This window comes from Diadema setosum, chromosome 12 (assembly GCF_964275005.1).
Source record: "Diadema setosum chromosome 12, eeDiaSeto1, whole genome shotgun sequence".
Classification (NCBI taxonomy): domain Eukaryota; kingdom Metazoa; phylum Echinodermata; class Echinoidea; order Diadematoida; family Diadematidae; genus Diadema; species Diadema setosum.
Genome location: NC_092696.1, coordinates 2,898,456 through 2,917,468, shown reverse-complemented (window position 1 = coordinate 2,917,468; position 19,013 = coordinate 2,898,456). Strand labels below are relative to the sequence as shown.

At 39.5% G+C, this 19,013-nt stretch overlaps 1 protein-coding gene across 1 annotated transcript; it reads right to left on the bottom strand.

Moving 5' to 3' along the window:
• Positions 1 to 4,761: 4,761 nt before the first annotated feature.
• LOC140236289 (ATP-dependent DNA helicase Q1-like) lies at positions 4,762 to 19,013 on the bottom strand. Its single transcript, XM_072316244.1, has 12 exons — positions 18,853 to 19,013; positions 17,543 to 17,728; positions 15,936 to 16,115; positions 14,226 to 14,531; positions 13,457 to 13,623; positions 12,376 to 12,457; positions 11,440 to 11,588; positions 10,099 to 10,216; positions 9,007 to 9,145; positions 8,084 to 8,181; positions 6,812 to 6,952; positions 4,762 to 6,125 (listed from the first exon to the last, which is right to left on the bottom strand). The coding sequence occupies exons 1-12, from the start codon at positions 18,857 to 18,859 to the stop codon at positions 4,762 to 4,764; spliced, it is 2,937 nt and encodes a 978-aa protein (XP_072172345.1). The 5' UTR covers positions 18,860 to 19,013.

Below are 19,013 nucleotides of genomic sequence, written 5' to 3'. Positions count from 1 at the left end.
AAATATGTAAGCCTGGTTGACATTGTTGCATAGCCCTTCATCTTATCTCATATTTCTACCATATCTACCCCAAGTCACTCAAAATTTCTCAAAATACTGCAAGACAAAAATATGTAAGTAGTTAATGCCATTATATTCAGCACATCAGTTACTTATGTCTCATTTGGGAAATATTATAGATTACATTTTCACAACTCTTTATGCACTAGTAGACATCAATCTTTGTTTATAGTAAATACACTCTTGCAGTTACTGGTATAGTACAATGTACAAAATGGGGCTGCTCATATTCAGAAGACAATCCAGGATATAACTTTGCAATTTCCTTTGGACAAGGCCTGATGTCTGAAGGCTTAAAGGGATAGTACAGTTTTGGTTGAGACCTAATTTGAGGTTTCTAACATTTTTTTTTTTTGGTGAAATAATGAGAAACCTCTTATGAAATATGAAAGAGCATGTATTTCTATGAGGAATTCAATGTTTATTTGATGAAAATTGGTTTTGAAATGGCTGATATATCCAAAAAAGAGCAATTCTAATAAAGTGTGGGACCCACATTTTACTATGATCGCTTTGTTTTACCTTGTTTTTGGATGTTTCAGTCATTCCAAACCCGATTATCATCAAATAAACTTTGAATTCCTCTTAAAATGGTATGCTCTGTACTATATCATAAGTGTTTTCTTGGTATCTCGCAAAAAGTTAAAAGCCCAATTCTCATCTCCACCAATACTGTACCATCCCTTTAATATGCCCCATACAGCAAGGAAAACAAAAAACACAAAACCAAACCAAACCAAAACTGATTATGTCACTACAGCTTGTGACAAAATTGGAGCACTTGGGCTGACATCTTGACAGTTACAAGGAATGATGTTGGCTTTTGCTACTCGTTATGATGTTCACCACTCGCCCTGCGATTAGTCTTGTTCAAGACTAAGAACCACAACACCGCTACAGCAACTATACATATCAGATACAAGACATTGTCTAAAGAATAACCTTGTGTGATTTTATTGTAAAATGCCATTCTACTGGGATAGGAGCATGATCTTCAAGAACACTGAGACATTTAGCTTGCTAATTATTTCTTTGAAGGCGCATTTAACCCATTACAGAGGATTTAACTTGGTATTACGCATTTCCCTACACTCTAACCTGTACATACACTCTAGACTTACCGCAGATGAGTTGAATGTTTAGTGAAATATGAAGGACTCGTGATCTATTGCACAAATGAAATGATAGACATTTTACACTTTCAAGTGCTGCAAAGTCCACTCACACACACAAACACACACACAATCACACAGCTAGCCACTACTCCATTATCATTAGTCTCACTTATTACAAAATTGCTGACAAAAAAGGTAAACATGACAATGCACTGCTCCAAACGAAAGTATCGCAATCTTCAAATGACAGGAAAGATTAGCATGATCACCTCAGTCAAGATACTGTAGGTCTCACTGAAGCCTGACGGTCTACTAGCATCAAATAAAACTTTGCAATGATTGCCATCATGTTTCATTCATACTTCTATCATTCACAATACAGATTCCGTAGGATGAAACTCCCCAATTTTTTCTTACTTGTGGCAAGAACTGAAAAAATACGAAGTGAGCACAGAGAATTATTAAACTAGCTCTCAGCTTGTTGAATACTCTGACAGTACAGAGGATTCCATTTCAAATAAATCTGAAAATGATATCAAAATGATTAAGCATCGTTCTTATTCTTAGGTTATATTCTTTTTTTAGATTACAGCCTAATTCTTCTGTCATAAGGCTCAATAATCACTGATACATTCTACAAGCATGTTCAAGCAGAAAGACAAACACACTTTACAAGATTAAAACAAATTTCTACAAGCCATCACTGTTACTACAAACACAAACACACATTTATTTTGCACTGAACAAAGCTACACTGATGTACCAAACACACTAGACGGCTACATGCTGTCATTCACTGATAAAATCACAGCTGCCATGCCCCATCAACACAAATCAAAATGATTACTGATACATTTTTTTATCACATGAATAAGAAGTGGAATCATAGAGGAATCTTGGACAGTAGGACCTTTGAGGTGGAGCAAAACTAAAGGAGCAGGCATACATGTACCAAAAACGGCCCTGGGCCCCTTTTCATAAAGCTGTTCGTAAAGTTACGAACAACTTAGGAGCAACTGGTGATCAGTTCTGAAGTGCTATACTTATCAGAATTTCAATAATTCAGCACAAGAACTGATCACCAGTCACTCGTAAGTCGTTCGTAACTTTACAAACAGCTGGCCTCCAGTAAAACAGCGCATGAAAACAATGGAAATAAATTTGTTGTGTAATTATTATTCCAATGCAACTGTTCACAGCAAACACACATAGTATCTTGGGAACCCAAATGGTTTCATGCAATCGTTTTGACACAGTCTGGGCTGGACTTGGTGTGAAGGGGCTATAACTCCCATACAGCCTGCTGTTTGGTTTTGTGAGATTGGTCAAGTACAATTATGAAGGCTAATTACGCAAAGTCTAAACAAGTTCTTCACAATACCGACAAACAACATGGCAAAATGAAAACAAATCTTCATGATCTTGTAAACGTTGTGTGCATTTGAAAGAACTGAAATAGGTAAGAGTTTGTGGGGTCTGCACTGCTTCCAAAAATAAGAACAATAAAGCACATAATATGTCTAGGACTCATTAATAACTCTTTGCTTCTAAAGCTATTGTATTCTCTAAATCCTACTTGAACACACAGTATATTTTTCTTTTTTATATATCATTTATGAAAGAAATTACACTTTTTGTAATATAATTATCAAGATACTGATTCCCCAAACTACACTTACACTTTGTGACAGAATGCTTAATTACTTCTTTTAGCTACCATGGTGTGTGATGCTCCATTTCTACCCCTCATGTGAATCTTTATTCCAAGCTGAATGACTTACAATTTGGTTTTGCATCCCTTCCACCCCTCACCCAAACACCAACAAAACAAACATTTATCTCTTTTGCATTTTATGCAAACAAAAATAAGAACTGAATAAATCAAACTAAAATCAGCTTTTCTGAAAAGACAAACATATCTTTTAGACAAATGCTTTTCTAGCAGTTGTATAGTTTTTCAAATAACCACTGTAGTGAACAGACAAACTTTTTGCACATTTTTACAAGACATAGACTTCATGGCCTTGGTTGTACCATATTCCTCCACTGTGAGCTTAAAATTTATCTTTGAAGACCCCTTAGTGTGGGGAGAGAAGGGCTTGAATCAATTTTCATTCGCTGCTCACCAGGTTTCATTTAAATACCACAAACATTATTGGCTTGCTATAACAGAACTGCTCATCTGGAAGTACGGTTGAAGGTACCAGCTTTTGTCACCCTAAGGAACTGCAGCTTCTTTATTCAAAAGGTATAAAAACAAATTCGCTCAAGTTTTTCCTCAAATATGCGGCCATGATTTTGATACTACAGTTTTGAATATCGTGACCGCTCTTTTGATTCAGAATCTCCACAGTGAAATAACACCATTTCAGTGTGTGCGATGCACTTTCTTTGGGTACCTTAACATCGGCACCCCCTCCCTCAATACGTAATACACATGAATTCCACTGTCATGCATCGTGTTGGCAGTTTCACTCAGCAGAAATGTACAATTGAGCCATGTTTAGTTTAGTTTATTAGTTTGTTTATGAGTTTGTTTTTTTGTGTCTTCATTATTATTATTTTCATAGCTTATGGGGCTTAATACGCTAACAGCTATGATACGCAGGGTGCCGATGTGAAGGTACCCTGCCGATACGTGGTACCCTTATCATACATACATCAAAGTATACACTCTAATGCATAAACTACTCCAGTCAAGAGTTCACAACTTTGTGTGTACTTACATAGAGACAATGATAAAGCTGTACGCAATTCAATATGGAGATTCACCGAGACATTGTATTTCTGAGTTAGGCCAGCCTACCCATTGCATAGTATCCCCACACTTCTGGTTGCTTTTATCCTATATGTAATCAAATGTCACATAGCATGCCCTAATAGAATTATGGTCACTTATTTCATTGAATACATATGCAAATTAGATTTATCACATTGCCATATTATCAGAAAGGCAAAAAAAAAATGCCCTACATACCTTGTATGATTAAAAGCACAATTTTATTCAAGTAGTACATATTTAACTGTAGTCTGTCCTAACACTGCTTGCCTTATAATATACTCTCCACAAATCTGCATCTTGGGTCTGTGAGGGTAGATTTCACCTACTAAACCAGAGTACTTGATGAGGGGTCCAAAATACTATTACATTCATGGAAATAATTTACTCAAATCCTATAAGCTCATAGAAGTATCCTATGAAGTGGTACCCCATTTTGCTAAGACTAATGTATGTACCATCAAATATTTTGCAGAAAGGAGACATTGACTGCTACATACAGTGTGGGATCTCCTCAAACAATGACCTGTTTGACATACTGTAAAACATGAAATTTTTGCGGCATAAAATTGTCGCGAATTGCAGCTGACAGCCTTTTTCGTGGCATGAAATCTTTGTGAGTTGCAACTAACATTCAATACATATAGTGTACAAGAACTTTCCCGTGCATTTCAATTTCACGAATCTCGGCTCTCGCGAAATTCACGAAATTGAAATGCATGCGAATATTCCTCGTTTTACAGTAGATGAGTTTTGCTGTCACTAAGCCTGAGTTGTGGAGATACTACATGTATGTGAGACCCCAAATCATAGCGACTCGTTGAGATGTTCCATTTGTTTCATATACACTCTCTCTAAGACTTCATACTCATCTTGAGCACTAGCCATGTCTTCATCCATGCTGTCTACTCGCCGCATGGCACCTTTCCTCTTCCTGCCAGAGAGGGCGCCACTCTCTGTATCCCTCCGCCCGCTGCTCATGCCATCTTCGCTTCCCGAGAAGGACGTCGACATCGTGAAGCTGCTGTTCTCTCGGTTGAAACTTTCGCCGTCGCTGCCGAGGCTCATGAGTTGCTCCGTGTAGACAGTGCGAAGGTCAAGATCGTAGTCGGATCCCGGCGATGTCGCGCAAGGCGGCGTAAAGCCTGCCTTTCTCCTGCATGGTGGCGATTCAAAAACTGGAGATATACTACTGGATGGGGTTACGGATTCACTCGTCACCTTGCAAGTTTTCGGCATTTTACTTTCGTCCCTGCTGCTTGGCTGACTGAAATCATGTGTGCTGGGTTTACTGGGAGACTGTACTTGTTTTGAGATGCTTTTGGGGATGGCATCTATAATCTTGGGAGTGGGCTTGGCAAGACTTTGTGATGAGGTTTGACATGAGACTTGGAATCCCTCCGACAGTCTGGAAGCTAAGGGGGCGGGTTCCCTTACCTTGAAGTCTTTTACATCCACGTCTGCTCTTTCTGAATGCTTTGTTTGAATTGCACTGTCAGTTGATGTTTCTCCTTTCCTTGGATTGGACAATGTTTGCACCTGTTCTGAATCTTTTCCCATGGAACTCTTTTTCCTCACATCAGTCCCACCTATTGTCTTTCCTGCGGCACTACTATCTGCATCGACTACACCACTTCTCTCATGCTTCTGACTTGTAAATGATGTCTTGGTAGAAGGTTGACCCTGCTTGGACGGTTTGCTGGCAACTAAGTCACTGTCGTCATCACTCCCCTCATCACTGCAGAGGTCGATGACCACAGGTTCGTCGAGTTTCCTCTTCTTTGCCTTCCCACAATGACTAGCATGAGACTGCTTCCTGCTGGCACCCTCTTCACTCTTCCCTGGTTTCCTCTCCTCTCTCTCCCTATCTCCAACCTTCTCCGCCCTAGTCCCAGATGAACCGGCTCTCTCTGTCTGCGGCACTTCTCTGACCTTACCCCGATCAATTTCTACTTGACCTTTGACCTTTGATGCTTGACTTCTATCCCCTTTAACCGCGATGGTGACAGTCCTCGGTGGGTTTGAACTGACAAGTCTGGCTTTGGATCCCGGGACGACGTAGCTGATGGTGTTGTATGGCGTGAAGTGAAAATCTTCCTTGAGGTACCCCTCAAGGAGCAAGTGAGCGATGATGTGCTCGTAGTCACTGATCTTCATCGTCTTGGCGACATCTGCAGAAAGCAAATTACATAATGCTTTAACATTGCCAATGCATATACTTGTGGTGTGCAGTCTTCAGTATCCTATCTAACACAGTGATACAAATGTATATCACACAAATTTCTTTCTAACGCCTCTACCGTACAGTGCTAGCCCTCCTTCACATGGCTCCCAAATTTCTGCCAAATTTTGAAAACAGCACGTGGGACAAGAGTATGGTATGACCTGTTATATTGCACAGATAATATTTTGGGTGAATTTTATGCATAATGACAAGTTAAAAAATAACAGGAAACATTGTATTGAAAGCATGTAAGACCTTTTTACAATGCCCATGCCCCTAAAAGCTAATCTAGTATGTGAAATACATTGGGCGTATATTTTGTGGCAATAAATATTTGTGGTTATGAGCTTCCTTTTTGTAATTGTAATGAAAATATCACCAAAATACAAACATCTAGAAAGTTAAGAATGAATATCTCGCCATGGACACAGCCAAACTCTTAACTTTTGTCAATTTAAATACAATCTGTAAATGTGAATTCCATTGAACACACTACGAGACAGTCAGTGGTAATGACTTCAGTTTGACCCTTGATCCTACAGCTGACTTCAGTTTGACCCTTGATCCTACAGCTGATTATCTTAACCTGTATAGCCAGAGATGCTTCCAGTCAAAAGCTCCAGCTCTTCATACCTTTGTCTAGTGGAGCTACGCCCTTCTTGCTCATAAGTTCATCCAGCAGCTTCAGGGAAGTGATGCGTGTCTCCTCCCTGGCCCTCTGGTCTAGAATCTTGCAGATTCTCTGAACATGCAATGTGACGTCCTTCTCAGCAGCTGAAGGTTTAGGTAGAAAGACAGACACACAGACAGTGTGAGAGAAATAAAGATAAAGGCAAATCCTGTCATAACAGTGTCCTAAAGACTGACAGTTTTCCTTTCATTACATTAGAACTTTGTTAAAGCCAAGCAAATATAGCACATGAAGATATATAGATGATAATTTTGGTAACCTGACCTTCTACACTGTTGAAACAAAATTTTGTTATAACTGTGTTTGTTATAATAATAGTTGATATTTTTAGAGCGCCTGGATTCAAAGCTGGATACAAAATGCTCGTTATAACGGGAGTGCACTTTATCCAGTATTTTGCCAATGGAATATATTCAAATAATTCAACAAATATATTCTTTCTACCAACAACACACACAGAGAAATAGGGATTTATACGAAATATATGTGCATAGACATAGATATCTTTTTTCAATCTCTCCCTCTCTCTTTATTTTTCAATCTATGCATTTAAATACCTACCTATCTATTTTTTTTTTTTTCATTTTCTCCATGGCCCCCTTTCTACTAATTTGCTAAACAGTAGTTTCATGAGAGTTGTAATTGCATATACTGGGAAGCCACGAAATGCATTTTTTATGTTCTATTCATGACATACTCCTCCTCTCTCCATTACATCATGACAAGTCAAATAGTTTAAAAACATTTGGTGCTACTTTCACATCATTAACTCCAGTAGACTCAGGAACACTTAAAAACAAAGGGCTTCCAAGAAGACTTTGTTGAAACTGAGGTCGCTCTTTCACATTCAATCATGTATTGCTTTCTTTTCTCTCACTCTCATAATATCATCAGTACTGTATACACTGAATATTTCACAAGGTATTTATTTTTGCGAATTTCGCACGTCAGGTGCTATTCACAAATTAACAGACATGCAAAAATATTGACTCTAATCTTAACATGATTGTGATGCACACGCATACAGTTCTCCATTCATTACTGTACTTCACAATCACTAATCTAACCACTCGCGAAATCGTTTGGGGAAGTCCCGATTCGCGAAAATTTAGACTCGTTAAATACAATATGTAAATGGCACATACAGTAATACCTAACAAACTATTGCCTGGGATGACTACATAACAAACTATTGCCTGGGAAGATATTATTACCTTGGACTCCTGAGCGACAGACATCACACATGTTGTTGCACTGTGATGCATTCTTCCATCTCTCCCCAAAGTGTCTTCCAATCAGTCTCCTGCGGCACCTGTTAGTGGAAAATCAGACCGCATCACTATCAATCATCCAGGGATGAGGTTCAGTAGACTGTCATAAAAACTGATCATTTATATTACTGTAGAACACGATATATTTGCGGCATGAAATTTTCGCTAATTGGAGCCGACGGCCTTCTTCGTGGCATATTTTCGCGAGTTGTCTCTAACACTTTATGCATATAGTGTAGACAAGAACTTTCATGTGCATTTTAATTTCGGGAATCTTGGTTCTCGTGAAATTCACAAAATTAAAATGCATGCGAACATACCTTGTTTTACAGTAATTGCAAGTTTAGTTACATTCTATGATCTAACAAAATTATGTTTTAATGTTGACGGGTGCTTTAAAGAATCAGACTAGTGAAAAAAGCTCCAAGTATCACATTCAATAGCTTTTCACCATGTTGTCAAAGGCAAAACCAGTTTGCATGATAATGACATAATAAAGTACATTTATAATGCGCCATATCTATCGTTACTGATACTCTCAGCGCATGAGAGCCGGTAAGATTCAACACATGCTGTGTACACATAAACAGCTATTACAGTACAGCCCTTCAAATCCAATCCATATCCAGTATTACATAAAAATTGCATCATAGTGCAATGGTACATGATCTGTATCTGCCTTTTGCTCCATTTCGTTTTTGATTAAAGGTCTCATAGATTTTCAATTATGCTTTTTTTTTTACTATGCTAAGTTTTGTTTCTTATCGGTCTTTGCTTTGTGATACAGTAGCTTGCTCATTCACTGGTTTCTAAAATCAAGAATTAGTACTGTTTATCAAAACTAGACCATAGAGGGGGCTACTCACGTGGCTGGGCTGACACAGTAAGCCATCATGTTGTAGAGCTTCTCCTGCCCAGTCTGCTCTGTCACTACCATGGTGCTCTGACGGAAGAGGTCCGCCAGGCCGTAGAAGACGATGCACTTTGCTGGCCGGTCATCTCGACCTGTGCGGGGGAGGTTACATAGAGAGAGACATCAGATTTAGAGGCTCTATCTAAAAGACCTGATAACATGGAGATACCATGTAATGGGAAGCTGGCCTGACTCAGATATACATTTGGAAATCCCTGTAACAAATTGTGAACATTTTCATAATTCTGCAGCTTACAAGCAGCATAAAACCCTTCACGGGAGTTAACCACAACCGATGAGTATGTGCTTTGGTGGACATACTTGCTGACGGGCAAATTTTTGTTCTAGGATGCCTGTGCTAGTCATGCTTGTTTTTACATACCCTGGTGGGCAGTAAATGAAAATCAATTCAATCAAGCCCACCGTGTCTCCCAAACTTTCACATTTTTAAAATATTTCTCAGCTGCATATTTCCTTTAAAGATGCCAACCTTGTATTCTAAAAGCACTGTAGTACTAGTATTCTGAAGGCTTAAAAGATGCATTATTGGTTGCAAAACAGTATTCTCACCTTTAATGCAATAGGCATGTGTACAATTTGGGGAAAATAGTACAGTATATTCCATAAAAATCTGCAGCATTTCTGGGGGAAAAAGAGCAATACAAAATGCTATAAAAAACAAAAACAAACAGTTGGCATCTCTGCTCCTATGTACTACCAGTTCTCTGACATTGTGCGAAGATGAGGATAGGAACTAAACTGCAGCAAGAGGGAATAGACTTGGATAAAATACATGTATTTTCGAAGGAGGCAGGGGTACGGGAGTAAGAAGAATATGATATAAACACATTGGATTTAACTAGAAGCTAAAACAAACTAGGGGAGAGAAAAGGGAGATGTAAGAAAATTAGCTTTATGAGATCATATGGGAAAGAGAGCATAGTACTTTATTTACGCGTATGGAGAAAAGAAGAAGGGAGAATTAAAGGGGAGAGACAGTAAGGGGGTGACCACTAGAAGATAAGAGCTGTTTAGATGTACTGACCTGCCCTGCCACTCTCCTGGTAGTAATTCTCCATTGACTTGCTGATTGAGTGATGAATGACGAATCTCACATCTGGTTTGTCGATCCCCATCCCAAACGCCACGGTAGCAACAACAACCTGCAATGCAATGGCATCATGGTATATAAAATATGGAAAAAATTTAAATTCAGTGAATCACAATCACTGGAAAAACTTTTAGATCATAAGTTTCTCATGACACATAATGACTGAAAAAAAAAAAAAAACAAAGGTTAGGGAGCAGTCACATAGTGAAAATCACTTGAAAAACAGAAAAGGTGATATTAAAGGTGATAAACTGAATATTAAAGGTAATGTTTACCATAGGGAGCAGTGATTTTAAAACAAATGTTTGAGTTATCACATTTGATGCATATGTGTGGGTCAGTTGTATCACATAACGTCCTACAATATAAAAACTTAGAAATAAAACCTAAAATATAAGGAGATATCACTGTTTTTCTCAATAAACCATGACTGTTGATGGTTTAGCCTAGAAATCTATTTATCATTACTATTGTTCACAGAGCATTCATTATACTGATTCAAATTTTTAAATTGGTTGTTTCTATCCTTGAATCACATTTTAGAACGATTTTGAAGCACTAAAGCTGGGTTTTTGTTTCATCTGCAAATGGTAAACAATGTCTTTAAGCAAGAATGAACGGGTGGTGACAAGACTCAATTAACTCTTTATTTGCCATGGTGGAAACCCCCTGTGTGCCACTTTATTCTGAGACATGAAGGTAGTCATGCTTTGAGAAAGAATTCTGTTTTTCAATCTATATAATTTCTATAACTTTCTACTAAGCTGGACATAATAGTGAGCAAAGTTGAAGAGGAATGCCAAGCTTTGCTTTGATATAAATAGTATGACAAATCTATTTCTATTTATTTCTTTAATGACCAGTTGCTACATTACTGTAAAGGCATGACTTTTGTACATGAAACCATGAGAGAAACTTAGAATTTACACGCAAATTTAGTTAGGAACACCGCTTGAGAGAATGCAAACTGTATGTAAAAGGAACAAAAGCACAAGAAAAGCTTTCATTGTACCGCGGGATTAGGCGATTTATCGATCGGTTTAAGCGGATTAGTGCGTTTGAGTGGAATATGTGAAGTTGGCACGCCGTTGACTGAGTGGGACGTGCAAACATGGCACATAAAGAGTTAATATGTAAAACTTCATTATGAGCTGTAAGCTTTATAATCGACACTTACTACTGAACAGAAAAATGTGAATAATACTTTCAATCATTTCACACATATTTGAGGGTTCAAAAAAGGAAAGTATGATCACGCAAAGATTGAAGACTGACCTGGATCTTGTTCTGCTTCCATTGTCTGTGGACAGAGCTTTTATACTGAGCATCCAACATGGCATGGTAGGGATGGGCTCGGATTCCTCGCTGCTTCAGGCCCTCTGCCACAGACTCTGCATCCTTCCTGGAGAAACAGTAGATGATCCCTGCAGAGTGTGTGTGTGTGTGTGAGAGAGAAAGAGAGAGAGAGATATATTGTTTCAAGGACATGGTGCTTTAAAACAATTATACACTGTGCCACTGGACTTCAAGCTTCACTCATCGATGATATCACTGAGAAACAGCCACACACAGCCACACACAAACACACATGCAAAGGCTCTCCACTTTTCTACTATATACTGTAAAAGTGGACTCTTTTGCTGCCTGGAAATTTTCACACATTTCGCCCAACCAGAAACTAAAGGGATAAGAATATCTTTGCCTGTCATACATTCTTGTAGTTAATGCTTGGACTCTGCAGAATTAAAAACATGCAAAATTACTCTTACCTGGCCAAGCATTAAATATTACTCATACAAATTTATCTACTTTCACAGTAATGATATGCATTTCAAATGTTAGAAAAATCACTCATAATATGGGATATTTTTTCTTTCAAACTGGTCTCATCAACAAATCACACACACCATAAAAATCTCCCAAGATCAATAGGAGTGGAGGAGCATATAAACTGGAATAAACAGAAGAAATTACAAAGTTCGGACTCATGTCTGACAGTACCAAAAAAAAAAAAACCAACAACAACCTGTAATTGTCAAATTTCTTAAATTCGCCTGTGATATCCTGGTGAAAATTGCACAGATAACTTTGGACAACACCTCCTAATATCTTCAACCTGCTGTGTCTGGATATTATCTTGGCTTATGACCCCAGGTCAGTTTGTTTGGATGCACAAACAAAACAGCAAAAAGTCATGATTATGTTCCATACCTGATTGACCTTTGAACTCTCCATCCACAAGCTTCACCAGTTCTTCCATGCACTCAGCTTGCTTGGATGGTTTGGCTCTCACCTGACAAAAGAAGTGATTGTACAAAAAGACGAAGCACAGATCAGAACAGGGAACAGGGTTTAAAATAGCCTTTTGACAAGGCCTTCAGGCTGAAAATGAGACTAACGTAGTGGAAGGAGAGAATGCAAGGCCAAGTGGCACAGCCACGAGGTCTTTTGAACCTTGACATGAATTTGTTATCTTAAGCTTTGTTTCTCGCCGATTCTGCTACCTAAAATTTTTAGGTAGCGAACAATCAGCAACCATAGTGTTCGCTCAGACATCGCATCTAATGAATATGAACAAGTATGCATGTCAGCGGCTTGCTCATTCGTATCCAGCCTGCACTGCCTGCCTGCGGTAGCTGCCTGCATTACCAGCGTTGACAAGTCCTCTTTAGCATACCAATTGCTCTCTGACTTATGAATATATGAATAATTCATACTTGTGTTCGCTGCAAGGCAGGAGGAAAAAAAACATGTTTCTTTCAATACTCGGTGTGGCGAGCTAGTCTCATTCCTCAGCCACGAGGCCTTGTCAAAAGGCTAGGTTTACAATCGCCACAGATACCCAGTCACAGAAGAAATGAAACTACATTGTAATACCAGACTAAAAAATATATTCCAAATGATTAGTATCACAACATCACTGAATCACAGAATACTCATGACATGATCACCTGTTAACTAGACTTTTCTTGGGTAAAAAGTCAAACACTGTAGTGCTAAACATGCAAGAGTTTTTCACAACAGAGCATTGCAAGTAAAACTAAACATGTGGTTTGACATGACCTTTGACCTTGGACAATACCAGATCAGAAAGACCCCAAGAGCACACCCCTAACCCAATTGTAGTTGCATATGAGAAATGATTAGACATATACACTGTAGTTTTATCAAACGACAGACTTGACAGTAAACATTTGTGATGATGACTGACAGAAACCACATAAATTCCCTAGTTTTGCCTCAAGCTTCTGATGGCATGACAAGTTTTTGTGTCACAACAATCCCCTCTTACCTCATAGAAGAGATTTGGACGATTAAACCCCGCCCGGAAGATTTGGCATCCCTGCAATCCCAGAATGCTCTTCACATCATCCAGCACGTCGATGGTTGCCGTAGCAGTCAGTCCGAGGATTGGGGCTTCAGGGAATTGGCGTTTAAGGAGGCCTAAAATCTTGTAGTCTGTCATAAAATTAAGGCATGGTAAATGACGGTAAGATTCACTTCCCACAGCTATGTACACAACAATATACTTCACTCACAAATCATTTTTATAATTGATAGAGTGTAACTTACAATCATTATGCGTATTCTCTTGATTTCATCTCAAACAAGGAAACCTAGTTATTTCTATGGAGGTCAATGTGAGATGTACTGTAAAAGTGGATATTTTCGCGCTAGCAAATTTCATGCTCAACCGAATAAGACAGATTTCATGTATCTTTAATTATGGACAGGACATGAATCAGGACATTAACTGCTGGAACATATTATGGCATGCAAAAATATCAATGTGCTTTTATTTTCGTACTAGCATCTGTTTGCACAAAATGAGCAAAAATTTCCACTCCGTGAAAATTTTCTCTTTGACAGTATCACATGATTGAGATCATAACTTCATCTAATTTCCATTTATAATTGTTATTGTGATCTACACTTTGTTTCTGCAAAAAATATGAAACATTGAACTTCCATAATATTCTCCATTTGCTTGATTTTACTCTATGCATTTCAAATTGACATGTTAAAGGCGAAGAGTTTCACCATAAGAGAACACGACTCACCAGGTCTGAAGTCATGACCCCATTGACTGCAGCAGTGCACCTCATCAATAGCAATGCGAGCCAAGAATTTGGCTTTGTAGGCTTTCTCCAAACAAGCCATGAAACGCTTGCTCTTGGCGATCTTCTCCGGCGTGACGTAGAGGAGCTTGAGACCAGACCGGCCATCAATCATCTGGCGGTGGATCTCCTTGACGCTCTCTGGGGTGGTGTTGGAGGAGAGCACGGTGGCGGACACGCCCAGGTCCTCAAGGGCCATCGTCTGATCCTCCATGAGGGAGACCAAGGGAGAAACCACCAGTGTGAAACCTGCACCGGTACAAAGATTGAAACCACCAGTGTGAAACCTGCACCGGTACAAAGATTGGAGCAATCTCTTAAGAGTGGAGACCAACACTTGTACATTTGCCTATGGCCGGACGTCGTAGCGTGCACCTGTAATCCAACTACTTTGGAGGCAAGGTCGGGGACATGGCTCAGTCGGTAGCGCGTCTACTGGGTGCTGTTCGTTATTCCGAAGGTTCGCTATTCCGAAGGTTCGTTGTTCCGAAGGGTCGTTAATCCGAAACACGCAAATTCCCTATACCTAGAGGTTTGTTAATCCGAAAATGAAAAGGGGTTCGTTAATCCGAAAATTTGTGGCATTATTCCGAAGGTTCGTTATTCCGAAGATCGGTTAATCCGAAAATGAAATTCGGAACAATGAACCTTCGGAATAACGAATCTTAGGAATAAAGAGCCTTCGGAATAACGAACCTTCGGAATAACGAGCTGTAACCGCGTCTACTTTCCCATCCAAGAGCACCAGGTTTGAGTCCCAAGACTCACTGAGCAATGTTGTGTGAGCATTCCGTCCCACTAGTAAAGAGGCAAAAACACTCTGTCCCTTGGATAGGACACTAAATAGAGGTCCCGTGTGTGTGCTAGCCATGACACACGCATGTAAAAGATCCCACTTCATTCATTTATCACAAAGAGCAGGGTGCCAACCTGGTGAAGTGGTCCCCCTACCTACTCACACCAGAAAATGAGCGAATGATGCCGACCCCCCTGGTTTGCCCCAGGTGGCTAGCAATAGTCAGCAAACGGTATCAACCAGGCACGTTCTGTACCATCACTTGAAATGAAATGAACATTTGCCTATTTTAGAAAACAAGTCCAAATACCATCATTACCGCAGGATAAATGAGAAGCATCAACTTATCATAGCTTACTGAGTCACACATAGACACGAGACCTGGCAATTTACCTCTGTCAAAACTTTCAATGGGTCTCAATATTTTCTGACTTTGCTTTATGAGCCTTACTGCATGCAGCATGCAGACCTGACAGTCTGTCAAAATTACAATTGAACAAGTTGCAAGAATCTTCTCTTCCTCGAGATCATATCAGAACCTTGTCAATACCAAAAGTCTAAATCATATAGAATTGCTATCATGTATTACCCCACCTACCAAAATGTAAGTGAAACAAATTAGTTTTCCAGATCTTTACTCTACTTTCACAGGAAGTGAGGTCAAATGTGACTTAATACTGGACTTTCCTATTTTGATCTATCTGAAGGAAACATAATGTGCCTCCTAAAGGGAAAGGCAAGATGAGGAATTACAATGGCTTTACTGGTCTCACTTGGGGTCTGAACCAAAACTTACTAAGCATATTAAAAGGATGACATACAGCCATAGTAAGAGAGTTAAAAACATATTATCAAACCTTTGCTGACCAAAGCCGGCAGCTGGTAGCAGAGACTCTTGCCTCCACCGGTAGGCATCAGGAGGATGACATCCCTCCCGCTGAGAGAGGCGTTCATTGTCTCCTCTTGGAGGGGACGGAACTCCCTGATCCCAAAAACAGAGTCTCTCACAGACAAGAGCTTTGGAGACCATGGGAAATCTATGAGAGTGAATTAATTGTCAAACACAAACACAAAAAGATAAAAATGATCTCTATCATGTATTTTCATTACATTTACACAGTCACATACACAAAATAAACGAACTGTAAAAGGGGAAAGTTTTTAGCATTTCATGCAACTAGAAACCAGGAAAATGAAGTTGAAAAAAAAAATAAGATATGAAAACATGGGAGTATTTTTGCACATCAGACTGTTCTACTAATGAATGTATCAATTCCATAGAATAAACACACACACATACACACACACACACAAACAAAAATGCATCTTTACCTAGCCAAGCATGAAAAATTTCTCACACATGTAAACCACTTTTAGTGTAATAGAAGCTTAGAGATATAAAACGTTAACTGAAATCAAGGCCAAGTAAGTAAAAACATCATTGCAAGATACCAAATCAGAACTGCAACATACAATCTTCAGTTTTATAAAATGGGTTCAAGAATGTAGCCAATTGGAAGCGCTGAAATGAGTCACGTGTGCGTGCATTAATTTCTTAGTAAATGCACTGCACTAAGAAGAGTCTCTCTTCCACCTCCCTGGCCTGACGTACGTCACAATGTTTACACTAGCAGTGCGCACTCAATCAGTTGTTACAAGTGCGTCACGCGCTTCTATACGCGCTGTCAATCCTGTAAACAACTTCTAGTTCGGGCCGCGGGCTGCCACAACAGCCGGCGGCCTTTCTTCTGCATAACAGTACGTGGCGTACGTATACTCTTATACGTACGTACAGTACTAATGTGCGGGATTTCCGAGTGTGACATGCGTAAATGTTTAGGACGAACATCTTCAGACATCTTGACTTTTGAGCGAGTGCTACATGTAGCTGACTGGTATTGACCCACAAAGGTACGTGAATAATGCTGTTAGTTTTCGACCCATTTTATAAAACAAATGATGCACAGGATTATTTCGTGGCGTTAGTGAAGGTGCGGTGCACTCTCGAGTATTGACAACGGTTGCGAACATGCACTCGGCTGCACCTCGTGCATGTCGCACCATTGTCAATACTCTCGAGCGCGCCGCACCTTCACTAACACACTCTATCCTGTGCATCATTTGTATACTATTAAACTATTGGTCTTTTACATCTGAGAGGCCTTCAAATATTTTTGCTTCATGTTTCATTTGTATGACATGCATAGCATATGTTTTAGTTGTGGATATATTCTTGCATTATTGTATGTTTCATTAATAGACATTATAATACAGAATATATATAAAGATATGATATTAGAATATGAAATATATTCCATATATATTTATCCGTATATTCCATATTCCATATATTCCATATATTCCATATATATTCATCCATATATTCCATAACCCATATATTCCATATTCCATATATTCCATATATATATTCATCCACATGTTCATGTTTATTCTGTGTTCCCACCTGACTTGTCCCAGCCTGTTGCCCCTTCCTGGGAGCCCAGCTCCTGCAGCCTGCTGGCCTGTCTCTCAAGCTGTGCTTTCCTCTCCAGGAGACGTTGCTGTTTCTCCAGGAGTCTCTGGATCTGTCTCTCTACGTGCTCCAGCTCCTGGGTCACCTCCTCCAAACCCTGCATCACCTCTGCACGCCCTGTCAACAGTAGAGGGCGCACTCCCCTATTCAGTATCAGAGCCTTCTATTACAGAGTTTGGCCAACCCTGCTATGAGTTTTTCGATCTACGGTGCCCATTGCGTGCAAAGAGGTTCTATCATGTAATAGAGTAAGCGCTCACCATTCAGTGCGTACAAATGAAAACAGGGCCAATTGAACAGTGTGGCGCGCGCGCACGAAAGAGGTCGACTACTCGGTACCAGAAACGTGTGGTACCCTCGCGAATGCTCGACTTCTCAACCTCTTTGCTAATGGCGGCGGGTCGTTCAATTGGCCCCACTTCTATATGCGAGCGCGCACTCTGTTACATTATAGAACCTCTTTGGTGGGCACAAGGTGGGCACAAAATGTGGCGCCTGTGTTTAAGTTGGCCAAACTCTGTAATAGAAGGCTCTGTTCAGTATGTACCCATGCTCTTATCAAATTCTTGCCAAGCTCTTTCACTCACATTCATTTGAAAAGATTCAACAGCTCAAATGAACCCTGGGCAAATGTACTGAAATTTCAGTTTCACAATAGCTGTGTAAACTGGCAAAGAAATTACAGTAACCTTGATTCTCCAATGATGATGATAATGATTTTGCTTTTCAAAAGCTCCTACAGTTTTTTTTTTTTCAACTTTAACTGAAAAAATATGTTTCTATATGTGTTATTAAAACAAACAAATTGTGGGATCATTTTGTCATTTGCAACATACACTGTACATGGACACTGTTTTGAAATGAAAATGTTTGAACACTCCTAATGTACATTGTAGACAAACATTCTCTGCAGCTATAAACAGATGTGTCTCTGAGATCAACTTCGGTGTTTGTAATTTTATCATACAGTCTGCAGGAGAGTTTCGTGATTCCTTTAAATTCTGTTTGTCCGAACGATTTGAAGTTTTTGACTGAAAAGAAAGAAAAAACATTCAAGCCAAAATCACTGAGGCCTGGCAGCTAGATGTTTCTAGCCTTGCAGACAATCCTGTCAGTCTCACAACAATCGTCACATACCAGTTCACACATTGCTCTGATGTAAAGCTACTGAGAAGCTGTGTGTTGACATTGCAGTTTTCACAGGATTGTGACAATCCTAAATACGAGGAAATTCAACTGACCTGCCATTTTGTTCACTTCCAGAAGACTTTCCCTCCAACGATCTTAATGGCAGGTTTGTTCCTGATGACGGTCTCCCGACCAAACTTAGAGCCACACTTTGGACAGATCCCTGGAACTTGAGTAAAGTTCTCCTTGGTCCGCTCCACAAAACACTTGACAA